Source organism: Leucopleurus acutus (assembly GCF_964270905.1).
Source record: "Leucopleurus acutus genome assembly, chromosome: 6".
Classification (NCBI taxonomy): Eukaryota; Metazoa; Chordata; class Mammalia; order Artiodactyla; family Delphinidae; genus Leucopleurus; species Leucopleurus acutus.
In genome coordinates, this window is record NC_139149.1 from 88723789 (window position 1) to 88742610 (window position 18822).

The window sequence follows — 18822 nt, forward strand, 5'->3', positions numbered from 1 at the left end:
GCTGGCCCTGCTTTATGACCGGCTGGACAATTGCTATTGGCCTTTTCCTCCTATTGCCCCCTGCCAAGCTGGCCCAAATTACACCCGTGATGGTCAGCAACAGGTTTCTCATTTCAAAGTCCTCCTGGCTGTTCCTTGGAAGATCAGAGTAGGGGCTCGATACCCTCCGCCCAGCCTCCTTCCCTTTGAAGTCTCTGACATCTGTTTTCAATTGCCGGGGAGCGTAGTTTGATGGGCAGTTAGCTCTAAGTGTCCAGTACAAACACAGTGGACACAGAGGCCGGCTACCGTTTCCTCACTTTCATTCACACGGCCTGCCCTCTCATTGCCTCACCCGCCCCCTGTGCCCCTGGATTTAACATTATCTCTCTGCCACCCAGCTCACCCGCTCAGCTACCTAACGTTTCCAGGAACCTCTCTCCCAGGCCACGTGGCTTTCTGCTTGTCAAATTTCCATTCATTTCTGTGACTCATCCTTGTTCCCTTCATTCCTACCCCAAAAGGATAACAGGGAAGATAATGGGCTGGGTTGAGTTACTGCAGCTAAATAATTTGACAGGGCTGCTTCACCTGTTCATTTGTTTGTATTTCAAATGATTACTTCTTGCCTTGCTGACCACAGTTTGCGATTCTGTGGCACAGTAACAAATATGAACTTACAAGTTAGGACGCTTTGAGGTTATTTGCCCAGCCACGTTTGGTCACCTGCTACTTGTATTTTGAATAAGTTGCCAACATTGACAGGGCTGGAGATTTTCCCTGGAGATTTTGTTTGTTTCATGCGAGGGAAAAAAAAAGATCTTTCAAGATCTGGCCACATTGGGCCACCTCGCCTCAGTTCCTCAACCTGCTGGAACCAGTCACGTGGTGGCCTCCTTTAAACCAGGTGTGCAGGACCCCTCTACCATCTCCTGTCCCAGCCTTTACTCTCCCAGCCCCCAGCAGGCCATCCTCCCTTACAGCAGCAGTTAGCCTCCTAGAAGCATTTGAATTTGCCACACCCTGACCTAAAGGCACAGCCCCAAATTATTTCCACTGAATGGAGTCTGAGTCACTTTGAGCCCATATTCTTTTCCATCCGGTTTTGGGCAAACGCGAACAACGATGTCTGGGGTCGCACCTCCCAGGCTGTCTGGCTTGGCCATGACTTCAGCCGTTGTGCTTCTGGTTATCTTGTAATAGGTGGGCCCCCAGGTCGGGTTAGCTTTGGTTCCGTCTGACTCAGAGAAGGCAGAGAAGAGAAGGCCCGTGCCACGTGCAAACAGGGCCCGTTCCACACGCAAACAGGGCTGAGCCCGAGACGCAACAGCAGTCACCCAAGGGGCTGTGCTCAGACAGGTGTTTTCCACAGGACGGAAGCTCACTGCATTAACCCCGATTGTTTTCAGACCATTTTTGATGGGTGTCCTTCATTGCTTATGTGTGTGTGTGACCCACATCTGTGTCTGAAACAGAACACCCAGAGCATGTTGAGCCCTGCCTGTGGTCAGTGTCACCCACATTCATTACTGCCTGGTGCGCATGGCCTTTTGAGCCGGCCTCAGGGCCTCTGCTGTGGGGTAGAGTGTGGGTTTGTGTTCTTGCCTCCATTACGGCTATTTCTACAGCTTGGGACCGCTCTCCTTAACACAGGCCATGGTCCTGACGTCATCACAGCACACAGAAGTGACGTCATGGGTGTGTGTGTGTCCATCTTGGATTTCCTTTTTTCTTCCTTCTTGAAAGGCCCACCCTTGGAGAGGAGACTTAGTATTTGGCATCCGCCTGCTGGGTTTTGACACAGGTTGCCGCATGTGGTCTTCACTCCCCTTCCTTTGCCTTTCTGCAGACTCAAAGCCAACGGTTGAGACACTGGGACCCACCGTGAAGAGCGAAGAGACCACCACCCCATACCCCATTGACGAGGAGGCCACGGAGTGCGGGGAGAACTGCAGCTTTGAGGATGGTGAGGATGGGGCCAGAGCCGTATTTCATCCAGGATGGTACGGGTGCCGACCAGTCACAGTGGAGGCTGGCCCATGGCTGGGTCCGGGACCTGGGGGTCCCCTAGGTCAGAGGTCAGGGAAGTGTGGTACTTAGGGGCTTGGGGCAGTGGCTATTTCCAACCAATCTAGAAGCATTCAGATATTGGCACAACCAGTACAGCCCTACATCAGCTGAGATAAGGGGCCAAAGAGGATGCCTCCCTTGAGTAGTCTCCTTTCCTAGCCCTCACTTCGCATCTTTAGAATGCACAACTGTGATCGCCCCTCCTGCTAAGCTTGTCTCCGGGGCACAGTCAAGGGAAGATCTGGCTGTCATCTGGGTGACTTGGTCAGTGGAGCGCGATAGGTTAACTCAGCAGTTAACCATGATTTAATCGCGTTGCCCTGTGTCTTTTACCACCACCGGCTGAGAAAGCCTGACAATGAGGATTATAAAATAGGGCACCGCCGCCTCCACGAGGCGAGCGCAGGTCAGTGACAAAGACGGAAGTATGAAAAGGCACCTCACCCCTTCCTCAAAACTCAGGGCCACCTATTTGCGATTAGTCTCTTCACATGGGAAATCGACTGCATTTTCATTTTATCTTCTAAGCATATCCAAGTTAGAGAAAAATAATAATTGGAAGAGCCCAAAAGGACATCACATCTTCAATCTTCCTGCTAAGGTCGCAGAATGTGAGGACATTCCTTAACAAACTACAAAGTTTGGAACACCTGGCATTTGGGGCTAGAATTTAATGCTTGACAGCCTCAATTTACAGTAAATTACTGATCGTTATTAAACGTTCATTAAACCAAATGAGGGAAGATTGGTGAAGAGGCTTGGGAAGTGATGGAGACATAAAGACGTAGCGCCGAGTCAGTGGGTAGATGGTGAAATCTGTGGGTCCGCACCCTTAGCCACTTGACAGTATGAGAAACTGCAAGGATGCAGTGGACGTCTCCCCAACATGGCTACAAAGAAGAATGGGAGGGGAGCCAAAAGTAAACGCTGAAGTTGTGTGACTGCAAAATGGTAATTTAATGCATCTGCTCTCAGGAATGTGCTTTTGTGCATTGCGTGGGCCGGGGGACACTCTTGGTCAGGGATAGTTGAATACAGAATTCTGACATTTTAATGAACTTGTTTTTGTTTTATGAAGAGGAGAAAGAGACTTGGAGAATCTTCCAAGACATGTTGGAAAGAGTTGGAGAGCCAAAAGTGGGGCGCTCTCATTTACTGTGTGGTGTTGGATCAGCAGGGTTTGCTCGGTGCAGGGCAAAAGGAGGGGGTTTTGTCTAAATGGCAATCCAAAGGAAAATGTAAGGACTTCCAGAAGTTTAATATAATTTTCCCTTGTATAGTGGTTTGTTTCATTTGGGGTTTCTTTGGTGGTTCCTCCCCTCTCGCTTTTTTTTTTTTTTTTTTTTTTGCCAAAGATCTCTTTGTGGAATTGGGTTCCTGAGATACAGTATGCGTATAAACATTAGAGAGGAATTATGGTATATTGAATTACTCCATATTTTTGAACGGAAAAATAGAAACTTAGAAGTTGTCGGGAAAAGGGGATGGGGAGGGCTAAGGGCTCTGACTTTTCCAAGCCACAGGTTGATGCTTCTGTAATAGATTCCATGTGTTTCTTCTCAGCTCAAGCTGACTTTGGCCAAGGGTGGGCAAGTATTAAATATTCTTTCTTGGGAAGGGGAGACACGAGCAGGACCCGGTGGCAACCTGCTGCCAAGGCCAGCAGTGCCCTTCCCCTCAGAGGTGATCCATCCTCGCCCCCCGGGGCGGGAGCAGTGTGTTTCCACCAGTCGACTGTTCCCTTTAGACTTCCTAACCTGCCTTCCCCACGGAAATTCCTCTCTGGGAACCCTGAGAAGGGAAGTGAAAAGGCCAAAGACCCCACTTCCTCCCTCCTACCAGCGTTAGCCAACACTTTTTCCGCTGTCTCCGCAGCTACTGAGGACAAGAGTCCAAATCTGGGTTCCCATTTCCTCTCTTTCCCCACCTCCACCCCACCCCCGACTCAATCTCGTGTTCGGCACCAGCTCAGACTGGATTTGTAGAGCTGAGTGGAACCTCCAAAGAAACCCTCTGGGTTCGGTCTGTCCGCTTAGAGGTGAACAGCCGGGCAGACGGGGGCGAGCCATTGTGTGGTCTTTTAGATTTCCATTCTCTGCCGTCCCTGGAATCCTGGCGTTCAGGCACTCGGAGTCATGTAAAATTATTTTTCCTCCTGGTCAGCGCTGAGCTGGGCGGCAGGCTGGTCTGGTGCCCTCAATTTGCCCTAACATGCCAAATCGCCCGCCTGGCAGTGCCTCCCCCGGCGATGCTGAACTGACCTGGTCTTCTGAAACAAGAGGCCTGGCACAGGGAGGTGAAGGGCAAACAAGCCTCCCTTGTTTCCAAGATCACTGTCTCCTCCCTGGCCAGCACCTCCCGCATTTTGAATTTCAGCCTCTCCGGATGCCAACGGGCTGTCCATCACTGCTGACAGCCAGGTTGGCAGGATCCTGCCTTCCACTGAGGCAATGGGGAGACATTCTTCTCTGGCATTTTAGGGAACAGCAGTTTCCACATTTGTCTGCTCTCCAGAGTGGACAGAAGAGGCCGATTAGAGCCTGAAGCCGTTTGGTGGCCTCATTTATAATTGCTTACTATGGGAACCGCTGGCAGCCTTGGCTTTCATGCCTGGGAAGGATGAGACCAAAGGCTGACCCTGAAGCCAACCATCGCCAAGATGAGTTAAATGAATAAGCAAAGGGAGCCTCTTCTTTCTCTGCTCTCCCCTTAGGCCCTGCCAGCCATTTAAATAGCACCACGGTGGCTGTTCTCCGAACCCATTTCATTTGCCTTGTTTCGGGGTTTTTGTTTTCCCTTTTAGACAAAGATTTGCAGCTCCCTTCAGGATTCAACTGCAACTTTGATTTCCCCGAGGAGCCCTGTGGTTGGATGTACGACCGTGCCAAGTGGCTCCAAAGCACCTGGACCGGCAGCTCCGGCCCCAGCGACCGGACGTTTCCAGGTAAGCCAGCCTCGAGTTAAGCGATGAGAGAGTTAAGGCCAGCCTGCGCCATGTTTTTCAGCTCCACATTCCCTGACAGGCTTCATAACTTCACAGAACAATCCTCTGCTCTTTGCCTGCAAACCACCAGCCTTTACTGACAGTGTCACCCGACAGAATAGCTGGCTGGCGGTTCCTGGCCCTCTCTTGTGATCACAGAGCAGCCTGGAAGCTGGGAGGGAGCGAGAGAGGCCAAGATCAAAGAAGAGGAAAGAAAGAGCAATTAGGAGGTCCTAGGAGAGGGGATGAGTCAATGTCCCTTTGTTGCCGTAGCCAGCTCTCGATGCCACCATCACAGAGCCCCTTGTGACTCCAAGCTGGACATTGTTCCTAAAATGGCTCATTGGGAAACTCCTGGCCCCAAGTCTGACTGATACTTTCTGGAGGGTATCATCACTTCTGTTGAAAACCAAGTCGAGGGCCTGAAATGCTGCCACACCCATGGGTGTCTAGCAGAGCTGCCTGGCACTTGGCCTCCTGAAGAGTGTTGCTGCCAGTCGTTGGAATATTGTGAAGCCGCCCTCTTGGTTTCAGAGAGCCCGATTTCAGAGGCTCTCCTGGCACTGTTGGTAGAGAGGGGTTGCCTTCAGCCCTTCCAAGCAGGAGGTGTCCACTCTTTCCATTGTGGCATGCTTTTACAGTCATGTTCTGGCAAATGTTTCACGACCGGCTCTCCAGGTTTAAAAAAAAAAAATCTGCTTTGTAATTAATGTTCGCCACTCTCCGTGGTGTAAATCCTCCCACTGTGGTTGAATGCAAGCTACCAACATGACATCATCGGAGGTGGAGTTGAGAAGTACAGCAGCACAGCCTTAGATAGTTCTTTTCCCTCACACAGATAACAGAGATATAAATAACTTCTGAATCATGCATACCAGTAAAATGTATTAAAATAATTAGGAAGTATTGCATTTTGAGAATTTATTTCCTTTCTTTTTTAATATACTTTATTTCATTGCAACTTTATAGAATTCAATTGTTAACAATGCTTGAATTTCACAGTAGCCTTGCAAAATTCCAGAAACCTCCACAGTCGGCTCTCACAAGCCAGTACGTAGCATACGTTGCTCTAGCACGTCACGTGTTAGCTTTCAGTGTTCCTGGATCTTGGGCCTCCTGTAAGCGTTTGAGAGGGAAGGGCTTAATTCTGGAAATTAGTAGATCATATGTTGCCTGCCTAGAGAATGAAAGGGGGGAGGGACCTCCCCTTCTTCAGAGTCCCCCAGAGCCGCTCTGCTGCCCCTCACCCCAAGGACTGGCCGTGTCCCCTGTCTCCAGGGACGGCAGTGGGATGGACGCTCTCCGCGGGCCGCCTCCTGCGCTTGCTTTCCCGGAGGGTCACAGCATCTGCTCCAGAGAAAAACATTTTCATATTTCAAGTGTTTATCTCTTCAGGATTTGAGTGCTCAGAGAGATTAATATCTGAAGATCACCACGGCCTCAGGCAACAGGAGAGAACACTTACCCTCATCCCAGCGTTAATCACCCTCCCCCCCTCGCTCACTGCAATAATGTTTAATTAATATAATGAGCCTCCTGCACGTTGGAAAAAAAATACTTATTTTTATAACCCAGCCTGGATTTTTCATTTCATTTCCTCTCCTTTGAGACTTGGCCCAATTAATTGGTTGTTTTCCCAACCTCCACTTTTTATCCAAATGTAAAGAAAATTTGCCGTGGGGGTGGGGTGGTGTACGTGTGATGTTTATGTGTGTGCATTTGTGCGCTGTGTGTGTACGTGTGATGTTTATACGTGTGCATTTGTGCGCTGTGTGTGTACGTGTGATGTTTATGCGTGTGCATTTGTGCGCTGTGTGTATGTGTGATGTTTATGCGTGTGCATTTGCGTGCTGTGTGTGTACGTGTGATGTTTATGCGTGTGCATTTGTGCGCTGTGTGTGTAATGTTTATGCGTGTGCATTTGTGCGCTGTGTGTGTACGTGTGATGTTTATGCGTGTGCATTTATGCACTGTGTGTACATGTGACGTTTATACGTGTGCATTTGTGCGCTGTGTGTGTATGTGTGATGTTTATGCGTGTGCATTTGTGCGCTGTGTGTATGTATGTCTTTCTTTCTCAAGGTATTTGTGGGTTTTGTGTGTACGTGCATATGTTGTTTTTATGTGTAGATCTTGTGTGTTTGTAAATATGTATATGCATGCGTTTAGTTTGTGTGCATGTATGAATCTGTGTGTGTGTGTCTGTATGTTTATGTTTGAGTGTGTCTGTGGTTAAATGCATGTGTATGTGTGTGTCTGTACATTTATGTTTGAGTGTGTTTGTGGTTTATATGCGTGTGTGTGTGTGTGAGGTGTTTGTATAAGGGGGCAGCTTGGCAAAGGCACGTTGAATAAAGGGATGCAGGTGATACAGCAAGGGGAGATTTACTGGCTCTTATTCAGCATCCATCCTCAGGTTCTTTCTAATTATTCCACTTCCTCCCTTGCACTCTTCTGAGCAGATTTTCTCTAAGAATGCCTGAGGTGAGCCCTGTCCAGACTCCAAGGCCACCAGTTAGCAAGTGACACTTTGGGGAGAGCTTAAGCTACTCTCCATTTGACGCGGTTCACCTCTGCCCCCTCTGCGCCCAGCCCTCACCCTCACCTGATGCCCCGTGGGTTGACCCCGGCTACTGGCTGGGAATCCTCGTCCTGCCCGCGTTCCACTTGATTCATTACACCCTGCGGTTTGGGAAGGCTCTTCAGAGCAATCTTGTAGAGCGGGCAGAAGTCCAACCTTTAGCTGGCTGGCTGGGGACAGAAAGAAAATTAGGGCCATAAGGAACTGCTAGATCTAATGTTGTTTCTCCCTTAAGAAATCGAAAAAGAAAATAATTATTTTCCTGTTCCAAAGGAATCCCTGAAGTTTGGAAAAGTGGCCCTTGGATGTTGCCTCCAGAAAACAGAATCATAATGTTGTCTTCAGAGTCCTTCTGTCCATCCTTTGATGATTTAAAAATCATTTGCTGTATTTCCCATTGTCCTTCCCCTTACAAAACATGATACTGGGCTCTAAGCAGGAGAGGATAGAGAGCCCTTTCTGTTCAGGGTGGTCCTTTCTTCTTCAAAAAAAAATTGGAGCCCCGAGGAGAGCAGTTGGGAGAAAGGAAACAGCTGTGCTTGGTTAGGGGCAGGGCAAATGCGAACGGGTTCAGAGTCCCGGGACCTTCCAAGTCAAGCCTGAAAGTGCTGTGTCACCCGCACTTCGCCTCTCCACAAAGAGGAGACCACTCCACTCTTTAAGAAAAGTGTGCCATGCGTTTTATCTCCTTGTTAGATAGGTAAACAAAAGTAATTACATAAGAAAGGAGGTGTCCTCATCTAGTGCAGAGGGAGAAGGGAGGGAAAACAGGCAACAGCCATGTTGAAATATCATACACAGACTACTTGATTAGAAGTGTCTGTGGAAACTACTTACATTCCTTAGATGTTTTCTGATTTAGTTCTTTTCTCATGTTTTGTTTTGTTTTGTTTCTTTTCCTTTTAAGTAAGCAATTAGTTCTGTTCTTTTGGCTAGTGGTAATAGTTGCTTAAGGCTGACAAGACACCCACTGGTTTTATTCCACTGTTTTTGTTTTTCAAGATAGTCTTTCAAGACATTCAGAATTTCTTTTTTTTAGCTCTTTGCTTGTGGCTTAGAAGCCTGGAGTGTGTTCATACCAGCCCCTGGGGACCCTGTTCCGAATTCAGTGACCCCTGGTGGTTGCAGAGGAGCTAGTACCTTGTTCTCTGAGAAAGCACTTTGCCTTTGCACTGTAACTACAATGACACAGAAAATGTCTCCCCTAGTGGAAGCAGCTGTATCTCCCACAGATATTCTTAAGTGCATTGATCAGAAACAGAATTTTGAGGAAGATCGGATTCAGCTCTTTAAGGAACAAGGCAAAAATGCCTTGAGATGCTATGGTGAGCCCGTGTGTCTAGACCTGCCCTGTGTAATACGGTAGCCGCTAGCCACACGTGACTATTTTAATTTTAATTAAAATTAAATACAGATAAAACTTCAGTTCCTCCATCACATCAGCCACATTTCGAGAGCTCAGTACCCACTCTGTGTGGGACGGTGCAGATAGAGAACACGTCCATCATCACAGGATGCTGTCTTGGTCAGCACAGCTGGAGCACCTTTTGGCGTGAAGAGTAACTTCCAGGGTGCTTGCTGACTCTGTTGCTCCTTGGTTTGGTGTAAACCAAGAGAAAATAATTAGGGAGATGTGCCTTCTCCATGATCCCTTGGTGGGAGTGTTCAGTGCCTGGCATTTTTTGTCACTGTCATTGTACGTCAGTGAGTAACATCATAAAGTAACATACTATTAGACAGTATAGGAACTATTTCATTCAATCAAAAAGAGTAAATACGGGGCTTCCCTGGTGGCGCAGTGGTTGAGAGTCCACCTGCCGATGCAGGGGACATGGGTTCGTGCCCCGGTCCGGGAAGATCCCACGTGCCGCGGAGCGGCTGGGCCTGTGAGCCATGGCCGCTGAGCCTGCGCGTCCAGAGCCTGTGCTCCACAACGGGAGAGGCCACAACAGTGAGAGGCCTGCATACCTCAAAAAAAAAAAAAAAAAAAGAGTAAATACTAAGTAATAGCAATAATAGTAATAATTGTTTTATTTTTATTGTTGTTCTTGTTGTTGTTGTTGTTATCTTCAGGAATGAGACAAGACTAGGGATAAAGGGTACTGTTCCAGGTCAGCTTCAGAATTCTCAAGTGTGTGGTCACCCTAAATGTGTGTTCTTTTATATATTTGTTGACCTAACGAAGTATGACTACAATATTACTTCATTTCAGTAACTTCAAATCATGGAAGTGACATAAAGAAAACAGGCAAAGGCTATTTGGAATAGTATGCCTTTATAAAAGGACAGAGCTTTGGCTACCTAGCATTTATATGCTTATTGGATTGAGAGACCAGAACCTTTACTCTGGGTTCAAAAACAAGTGAGAGTAAGTCAAGAATACAAGGTTCTGGAATATTCAAATTTTACAAATGGCGGCTCTTCCATCAGATGTAAGTGGTAGTCCTGTTGACTTTTCGTAGGGCTGTTTTGATGCGGATTGGGCCACTGAATAAACCCCATGAGAGTGGAGGACCAGAACTGTGGTTCACTATGGGACATACACACAAAAGGATTAAGTGTGAGTGGGTATGGTCAGTAGACAGTCACAAAGAAATCAGTGAAAGTGACTCATGAGTCAACTTGCTTACAATGGGCTTGATTTTGGGCGGTGAGTTAGTAGGGACTCTGTGAATTAAAAAGCAACTCTCTTAACTCAAAAGACCTTCCTCATAGGTGGGACCGATGGCCGCAAACAATCCAGACACGGGATTGGCATCATCTTGAACTGCCTTCAGAAAGAGGGTTCTGTGGCGTGTCTGGGGCACAGCCACTACAAATAGGGAGACGGGAACCTCTCGGGCTTAGAGCAGGCTAGATAATTAAAGACCGGGAACAGCTGGGCTAAAAGAAAGCCATATTTAAGGAATCACTTCAACTGGAAAAGGAAAGCATAGAGGCCCTTCTTTAAGGAGCGTAGGAAGGAAGACATCTCTGACTTTGTAGAAAAGACAGCAGTAGAGAGGAGAAGCTCTTCCTTTTATTCTGAAAGTCATGATTGGTTGAGTGTGTAAGATTGATAATGAAAGGGCAGAGTGATAACAAGACTGAGTTGACTGCAAACCTTCATGAAAGCCGACATACCAAAAAAGCAGCTCAAGATAGACTCCCGCAAAGCCCAGGCCTGAAACCTCAAATGTCCACAAGATGGTCAATCGCAAACCTTGAGAACATCCCGCCGAGTTCATCCAAAGCCCGTGTTTCCCTTAGCCGGTTGTTAATTTGAAGACCTTAGCAGAGATGGTCTGACCTTGGGAGGCCAGCTGAGGGGCTGACTCATGTCTTAAGCATGACCTATACAAAGAGACTCCATCTCCTGCAGCACTAAATATTCTTTCAGATGGTTGTTCTAGTAGGAGGGCAAGATGCTAGCCAGGAGATGCGTGTGTTGGACAGATGGTGTGTTTGGCTTTGCGATAGCCTGGAGGATCAGACTGGTGATTTATCTCAGGCTTTGGTAAGGTGTCGGCACCACTGATTCCATGGCTGTGGGGCCAGAAGTGGTCACGTGATCCGCTGAAGCCAGATGTGGTCATAAATCGCCAGGTGAAATGTCAGGAGACCCTTTCTAGAGACAGCAGCAGGTTAAGACGCTGAATGACCTTGTCCTCTGCACTTCCTCTCTGCCCTTTTGAACTGTTGTTCATTCCCATGTGATTGTTTTCCCTGCGTCATGGGCAACAACAGATGTTTTGAGTCAAGAACCTAGCAAAACGCCTCCCAAACAGGTCAGGTCTGGGGGGGAGACAGATTGTATCTCTGGAACATTTTTTCTTCATTCTCTTTCTGCTGCTAAATGTATCTCCTCTGCATTGTTTCCCGTTGGAAGCTATCCATTGCCGACATCACTACCATCAGCTACAGAAACAAGAAGACAGCCTCCAGCAGGTAGAGCTGACTCTTAGCTGGCCATGTTTGGGGACCTCTTAACAATCCAAAGGGCTTTTCCCCTAAAGTCTAAGTAAATCAATAAAGTAGCCCAGCCAACCCTTTGCTCTATCAAGTCACCAACAGCCACTGTCTGTTAAAACTTCCTCTGTGTTTGGCAGTGGTAAGCCATACATTAGAATGTTCTAGAAGAACAAACTCCACTGATAGCACACGTGCTTCACTCACAGCACACATATGGGTGCCATAACTTCAAAGAACTGAAGCACTTAGCTTGGCGAAGGGTCAACGTGGAGACCTGCTACAACCAAAGCCCTGGATAGCGGCCATTTAAAGAGGCAAGGGTTGTGTTTCCTGAGGAAGTGAAGACCAGGGTCTTAATTCTTCGCGAGTGAAAATGCTTCTAAGTCAGAGGACAGAAATTGGCTGCACTCTGTCGGGAATAGAAGGAGGACATGTGTCTAAATGACAGTAGGAAAACTTAAAAATGAAGTTAAGAAGTTTCTGACAGTTAGGGCTGTGACCCAGAAGACACATTGCCAGCATGGCCTATGGAAACTCCTCCTCTGGAGAATTTAAAGCGAAGGGTGGACAGCTGTTCTGCGGATGTTTTCAGCATGGTTCCTCTGGGCAGCAGGGCTGGCCCCATCTAAACGGTCTTTTGAGGTCCCGCTCTCATTCCAGAATCATGTATTATTTTATTTCATCTACTGTAGATTGACCCAAAAGCATGTGGTAAACAGTGTCTGATGTACAACTTGAGGCTGGCTGGTTTCTGGAGTTAGGATGGATCTGGGAACCATCTTATTCCAGAGAATATCTTTACTGTCCTTGAGCCAAATCTTACTTCCTTTGAGTCTTGGATCGGTCCTGCCAGGTTATTGGTGCTCTTTGGACCCTTTTTCTTTCTAAAAGAAACAAAAAGGCCAGCACAGGAGACAGTGGGTGTAGTGATGGCAGTGGAAATGAAGAACAGAGCATTTATGGAGTGTTGTTCGTAGGCAAAGCACCTTACAAGACTCTTTCCATTTCCTCCTCCTCACGACCCTATGCAGTATTGCTGTTCTTATACCCATTTCACAGATGGGAAGACTGAGGCTTTAAAAGACTAGCGAACATTAGGATTCCAGCCCAGATGAGAGGCGAGTTTCTGGCGATTTTTCTCAGTCCAGTCAGGGCTCAGATCTTACTTCCATCACTCTCTAGCAGTGGTCTGGGACACATGACTTCAATTCTCTGAGCCTCTGTTTCCTTTTTGGTAAAAATGGAGAACGTAATACTTAATTCACAGGGAAGATTACGGAAGGCAACAAAGCCACCCGTGTGATATCTGGCACACAGAGGTGCTCAGGTCACAACAATTCTCTTGCCCCTACTCTTCCTCTCCCCATCTCTGGGCTTTTCCTGGCCGAAGCCATTCCTTCACGATGTCCTGCTTCTAATCAGTCCCCTGTCAGTGACAGACAGGGACGTTTTGCAGCTCAGCGTCCCTCTGACTGATGTCTGCTGCTAATTCCTTAAATTTACATATCATCTTTCTTCCCTCGAGCTCATAGCACTTAACAGACAAGTGGGGAACAAATGATTTCACTAAGTGAAATTCAGAGGCCTGCTTGTCTTGAGATTCTGCAAACTAGTGGATTAGCTCAGATGTCAGCACTGAATTATGATCCTTCAGCTGCTCGTGCTTAGCATGCCACCAGCATTAACTCCCTGGTCTTCCAGTGGTCCTTTAAATCATGCACAGTGATTATCATCTTATTGTGAGAGAGAGAGAGAAGAGAGGAGAGGAAAGGGAGGGAGAGAGGAGGGGGCCAGCTCAGGTCCCCGGGAGAGGCAGTCTGCAAAACCTTTGGCCTCATCGTGCCTGAAGTTTTAGCAACAGGATGGGTAAATAAAACAGACCGGATAAAACCCAGCCAGCCCAGCTCTTTACACCTCCACACACATTTTACTTACTAAATTCTAACCATTATGCTATGATTCCCCTGCTGCTTAGGAATGTAAATTCACACAAGTGACAGTATTTCTGCCAAAGCAATTTTCAGGCAGCCAGTGGGTCTTATTTGTGAAACTGTGAAGGAAGAAGGCTGAATGATAAGTCTCTGAAATCTGGTTTCCTTTATATACGAGTGGAAACAGTAAAGGCTTGGAAATGACTGGAGCATGGGAGCATTTGGGGGGTTCGCGCTGGTGGCTCAGTGGACTGGATGCTTCCACAGGTCACCCTGTTTTGGGATCTACCTATTGACTGTAGGTATATTCACTTTGCAAAAGCTATTGTACCTTTTTCTTTATACGTACTCATACTGCAGTATAAATGTTCCGTAATAAGAAGCAGAGCATCTCAAAAAAAATCCCCTCACCTTTGAAAAAGGCTGTTGGCTCAGTAGACTGGGAGGGAACTGTGAGAGAAGATTACATGAACCTGAGGGCTTACCGGAGGCCAGGTGATTCCCCCTCTGTTCTTGTTTCCAATGGGCAGCCTCACTGCATTCTTTATCCGTGTGTTTGTCATTCATTCATTCATGGGAACAAAATTTTCCTGAGTGGTGGCACATATTTGTCACTGTCTGGGGACAGGGAGAAGAAGCATTATTAACCCTTCTATGTGTAAGGCCAGGACCTTACATCTAACCAGGGCAATAGGAAAGACACACACCAAACAGTTAAATTACAGTACAAGGCAGTGGGTGTTTACCCGCTGAAACACATGAAAAATGGTCTCCAGTCTTTTTTAAAGCAAGGTAAAATCAGTGGTGTGGTCAGTAGATGCTCGAGTTGTTGAGAGAAGAGAGGAATTAATGTTGAAATGTGCCAGAATGGTTAGGAGAAGAACTGGCAAAAGGGGTGGGATGGGGGTCGGGGAGCAGAGAATTACAGGTAAATGGAGAAAAGGCAACAGCGCTCAGCAGAGAAGCCAGTTTGCCTTGAATAGCATGTGATTGATTACACGGACTTGGGACAAGGTACTGGGGTCACAGCTGAAGTGAAGGGCCTACTGCATGAATGTGGGGAAACCTGGAGTCAAGTCCAGCTGTGCTACTCACTAGCTTCTCTCCCTTGGAAAGTCACTTGAGCCTTTCTGAGCCTCCGTTTCTACATCTTGTGCAAAATAAGATTAGTAAGACCTAGCTCGCAAGCATATAGCAGTGATTAAATTATGAATGCATATCAGCGTGCTTTGTAACCTGTAAAGCATTATGCAGATAGGACTTAGAATTATTACCCTTAATAGTGGCAGTAATGAGATCTGATAGGAGAAGCGTAGGTTCAGGAGTTCTTTGCGTGTCTGCTTGTGGCACCAGTGTCTCCTCCCTCAGCAGATCGCCATCATTAAAATGCTCTGCTCCAGACAGCTGCCTACTCATCTGTGCTGACTTTGGCCTTGAAGAGGTCCCGTGTTGTGGAATATTAGACCAACGTGGTTCTGGATGGTTAAGGAGTCCCAAACTGGAATCCCGACTCTGCATCCTAAGCTGGTCTAATTTGACTTCAGGGGAGGGTAGCTTCTAGAGCAATAACCCTGGAGAATCTAACCAGAAGGGACTTAGGGGAGACAGGGAGGAGGGAGAGACGTGGCCAGGAGGAGGAGAGTTGAAAGAGCTGTTTCTGGGCCACTGATGACTGTCACAGGCTCCGCTCTCACTAGAAAGATGATGTCAGCAGGAAGAGCAACAGCAAACCGGTGGTCCAGGAGCACCCTGTTGATTCAGGGCTCTGGAGTGCCCGCCTGTCCTCCCCTGATAAGCCCAGGAGGTTCACAGTCCCTGTTGAGTAAGAGAGCTCTGTGCCCGAGTCTCAGATTAACCTGATCCTGAGGTGTCTGATGTGCTGGGTATGTGGTGCAAAAGTGCCCCCGCCATCTTGCAGAAGTGTTCAGCATAAGATGTTTCAGGGCCCAAAGGAGGCTGTGAGACTTTCTTCTCAGATGCCATCCTGTTCTCTGTGCAAGTGGCCGGAATGCTCCTCCACGAGCTGGATTTGCTGGTGCGGGTTCCCAGACCTGTGTCTGCAAGGCATGGGGTCTGCCAGCAGGAACGGGAACTCGGCCTCCCACACAGTGCCTGATGTATCTAAAAGCTAATCGGCCAAAAGACAGGCTCTTCAAACACTTGGATGGGTGAAACCTTCATTTCCCAATATGTGTATGTTCTCTGCTAAACACTTAGCCTTTGTTAGTGATGATGACAGCACTTGTTTTCATTGGGGCTGCGTTTGCCTGGCTCTCTAAGGAAGGCCAAGTTCAGGCCTCCCCAGGCTGGTCAGGGAAGGGATTGGGGTCTCAGGCCCCCTGAATCACCCCTGTGCTGCCACCATTCCCTGTTCTGCTTGAACAGGGATGTGAGTCTTCCGAGTTGCAGTTACTAGAGCCCAGGCACCATCCAGTAGCACCGTCGGAGACAGAAGCTTTTAAATGTCTTCCGTTTGGACAGTGCCCAGCCAAGATGATAAAGGCTTGAATTATAAACCACCTGGCCAGAAACATCCTCTAGTCTAGCAGCCATGTCACCACTTTATTATCCAGTTCATTAGAGTGCACTGGCCCTTTGGGTAAGCCGATGATGCGTAAAACGTAGGTCCGGCCTCTCGGAATCTAGCGGGGGAAAGACAAGTACAGATACAACCAGCCAAGACCTACGGCCAGCGGCGCCGGGTGCCGTATGTAAGAGGCACAAAAGAAGTGATGCAGGGAAATAGGCAGGAGGGACCTTCTTGACGGAAAGACTCAAGAAAGGGCTTCAAGAGGATGCAGCATTTGAGTCCGGGTTCCAGAGCCCTAAGAAAGGGACACAGGGCCTGGAGAACTAGTTCATAAATAAAAGACACCCAAACTCTGCCCCAGCTTCCCCCCGGAGGGGCCACAACTGCCAACTGGTGTCTTTCCCAATTATTTACCAGGAACCCCTGTTTGGGTTTGTTTCCCCCCAGATGACAGGAATTTCTTGCGGCTGCAGAGTGATGGCGGGAGAGAGGGCCAGTACGCGCGGCTCATCAGCCCACCCGTCCACCTGCCGCGGAGCCCCGTGTGCATGGAGTTCCAGTACCAAGCCACGGGAGGCCGCGGGGTGGCGCTGCAGGTAGTGCGCGAAGCCAGCCAGGAGAGCAAGCTCCTCTGGGTCATCCGCGAGGACCAGGGCGGCGAGTGGAAACACGGGCGGATCATCTTGCCCAGCTATGACATGGAGTACCAGGTGGGGTGGCGACGGGAGACCGTTGCGGAGATCCGAGGGAATCGTTGTGATCTGTGTTTCAATATTTCAAAGGGCCCTGCCCATTCATCTTCAGGGAACGCGGTTAAGCGCCGCTGTTTTCATTGTGTTTCTCGCGTTGCCATGGCAACTAAATGACACTCTTATTTGTTATTCAGAATGTGCCTATCTCTACACCCAGACTTGGTTCTTTGTTCCTCCTATCGCCTTTTATATTGCTGAAACCTTCTCCGACAAATGTTTCTTCTCTCCATTTTATTTTAGATTGCTATCAGGTAGGCTGACAAAGGGACGCAGAAGCCAGGGAAATAAACACAAACAAACCCTCCACACACAAGGGAAAGAAGCCTGTGGAGCCCCTCAGACTCCAAGGAGGAGAGGGAAACAGCCTCCCACCCCTGTCCCAGCAAGTGTGAACACGGGAAGGGGAGGGTCGCTGTTGGTGCTTAGTGGCCAGCAGACCAGAGAGACTCCTAAGTGAGTGGTGCCTCTCCCAGCAGCTCCAGGAGTTGAGTTCTATTATCTCTGCCCCACAGAGCAAGCGCTGAGGCACAGATGGGTATATGCGCAGCTGGGGCTGAAACTTGGGTAGGAGTAGGCATACTGTGGAAGAGGTGACTGAGAGCCAGCCATAGCGTTAACCTGCTCCTCCCCAGACGAGAAACAGCAACAGATGGCTGGTGAGGCAGCCAACTGCTCGCTCAGCTTGCCAGAGGACATGTGCTCGTTTGCAGAGAGAACCTGGGGAGGGCGAGAATGAGGGCGGGCGGCATGGAGACCACAGAGCAGAGGGGCTCCTGTGTGCTGCCTGCAGTCACTCTCGAGCTTGTTAGGCAGCCTGAGTCCCGCCCCCCCGCACCTGCCTTCCCACTTATAAACCTCAGTGCACGGTGTTGCGAGTACCTGTTGGCATTTTTGTGTCGCCCACTAAACGGTGAGATTTCCTGGTCAGAGGGTCTTCTCTTATTAGGCTTTGTAACTGTCATGGTGCCTGGCACGTAGTAGGTGCTCAGTAAACTAGTGGTGAAGGAAAATCACTTCCCTACTCTTGTAATAATGGAGTCATATGACAGTGTTACCCCCAAGGCGACACAAACCTGTATACTACATTTCTCACCTTACCCCCACCTGCTCGTGTCCTCTGAGTTTCCAAATACCTGGATCGGGCATTTGAAAGATTTATGAGAAAAAATATCAAAAATGGCTAGGGAAAGTTCAATTCTCCATTAAACGTGCTCTGATTGTGGTCCTTTTAGTCAGTACATTCTGGTTACTGGACAACAATATCCATCACTTTGTTATATATGTATTCTTTAATTACCTCAAATATGCATTTGATTTGAACCAACTCTTTTTAAATTAAGATTTCAAGCACCATAGCCATGTGGTCAACAGATGTGTACCAGGTGCAGTAACGCACACGCACACGCACACACACATACATTTTAAGCTGCAGTTAACAGAAAATTGGAAATCTTTGCACTGTTTGGACAAGGAAGCTCAGTTAACCGTGGCTCTTTTTCTTCCGGCTTCTAGATCGTGTTCGAGGGAGTTATAGGAAAAGGACGTTCGGGAGAAATTGCCATTGATGACATTCGGATAAGCACCGATGTCCCGCTGGAGAACTGTATGGGTACGTGAATATCTGTCTCTTTGTGGCTCTTCCAAGGGCTGGGATGTACAAGAAGAGACAGCCCATCGTTTTCAAACACAGCTCTTACCCAGTGGGTGGGGCAGCTCCAGTCTGTGCGGGAGGCGAGGTGTGAGTGCAGTTATAGCTTGGGCTGCATTCAGGACGGGAGAGGGGTGAGATGAGGTGAAGTCTTATATCCCCGTTCCCATTCAGAAATAGACACGCACTAAGTATATGAAGATTCAGGGTGCCAAGACCCCATCATCAGACTCCAGCTTTTAGCAAAGAAAATGCTAGAGGGCGAGAGCAACTGTCAGTCAGAATTACATGATGGAAAGGTTTGATGGATTTAATGGAAGCCTTCACTGGTGAGTGAAAATAGTACATATGTTATATCAGAGTGATAACACAATTACCCAAGTAGCTCTTTTACATG

The 18822-nt window shown here is 48.1% G+C and overlaps 1 protein-coding gene across 3 annotated transcripts in view; it reads left to right on the plus strand.

Annotated features, from left to right (window-relative positions):
• NRP2 (neuropilin 2) overlaps nt 1–18822 on the plus strand; it is a gene marked incomplete at its 3' end in the record, with an annotated part of 112210 nt that overhangs the window by 65418 nt on the left and 27970 nt on the right. For 2 of the 3 annotated variants that reach the window (XM_082840807.1, XM_082840808.1), the window contains exons 11-14: nt 1829–1945; nt 4853–4993; nt 16473–16735; nt 18290–18386. In XM_082840807.1, coding sequence (XP_082696933.1) covers nt 1829–1945; nt 4853–4993; nt 16473–16735; nt 18290–18386 — 618 coding nt within the window. Of the gene's footprint in view, nt 1–1828; nt 1946–4852; nt 4994–5089; nt 5185–16472; nt 16736–18289; nt 18387–18822 lie in introns of those variants that run through there. The other variant, XM_082840806.1, reaches the window with a different exon arrangement.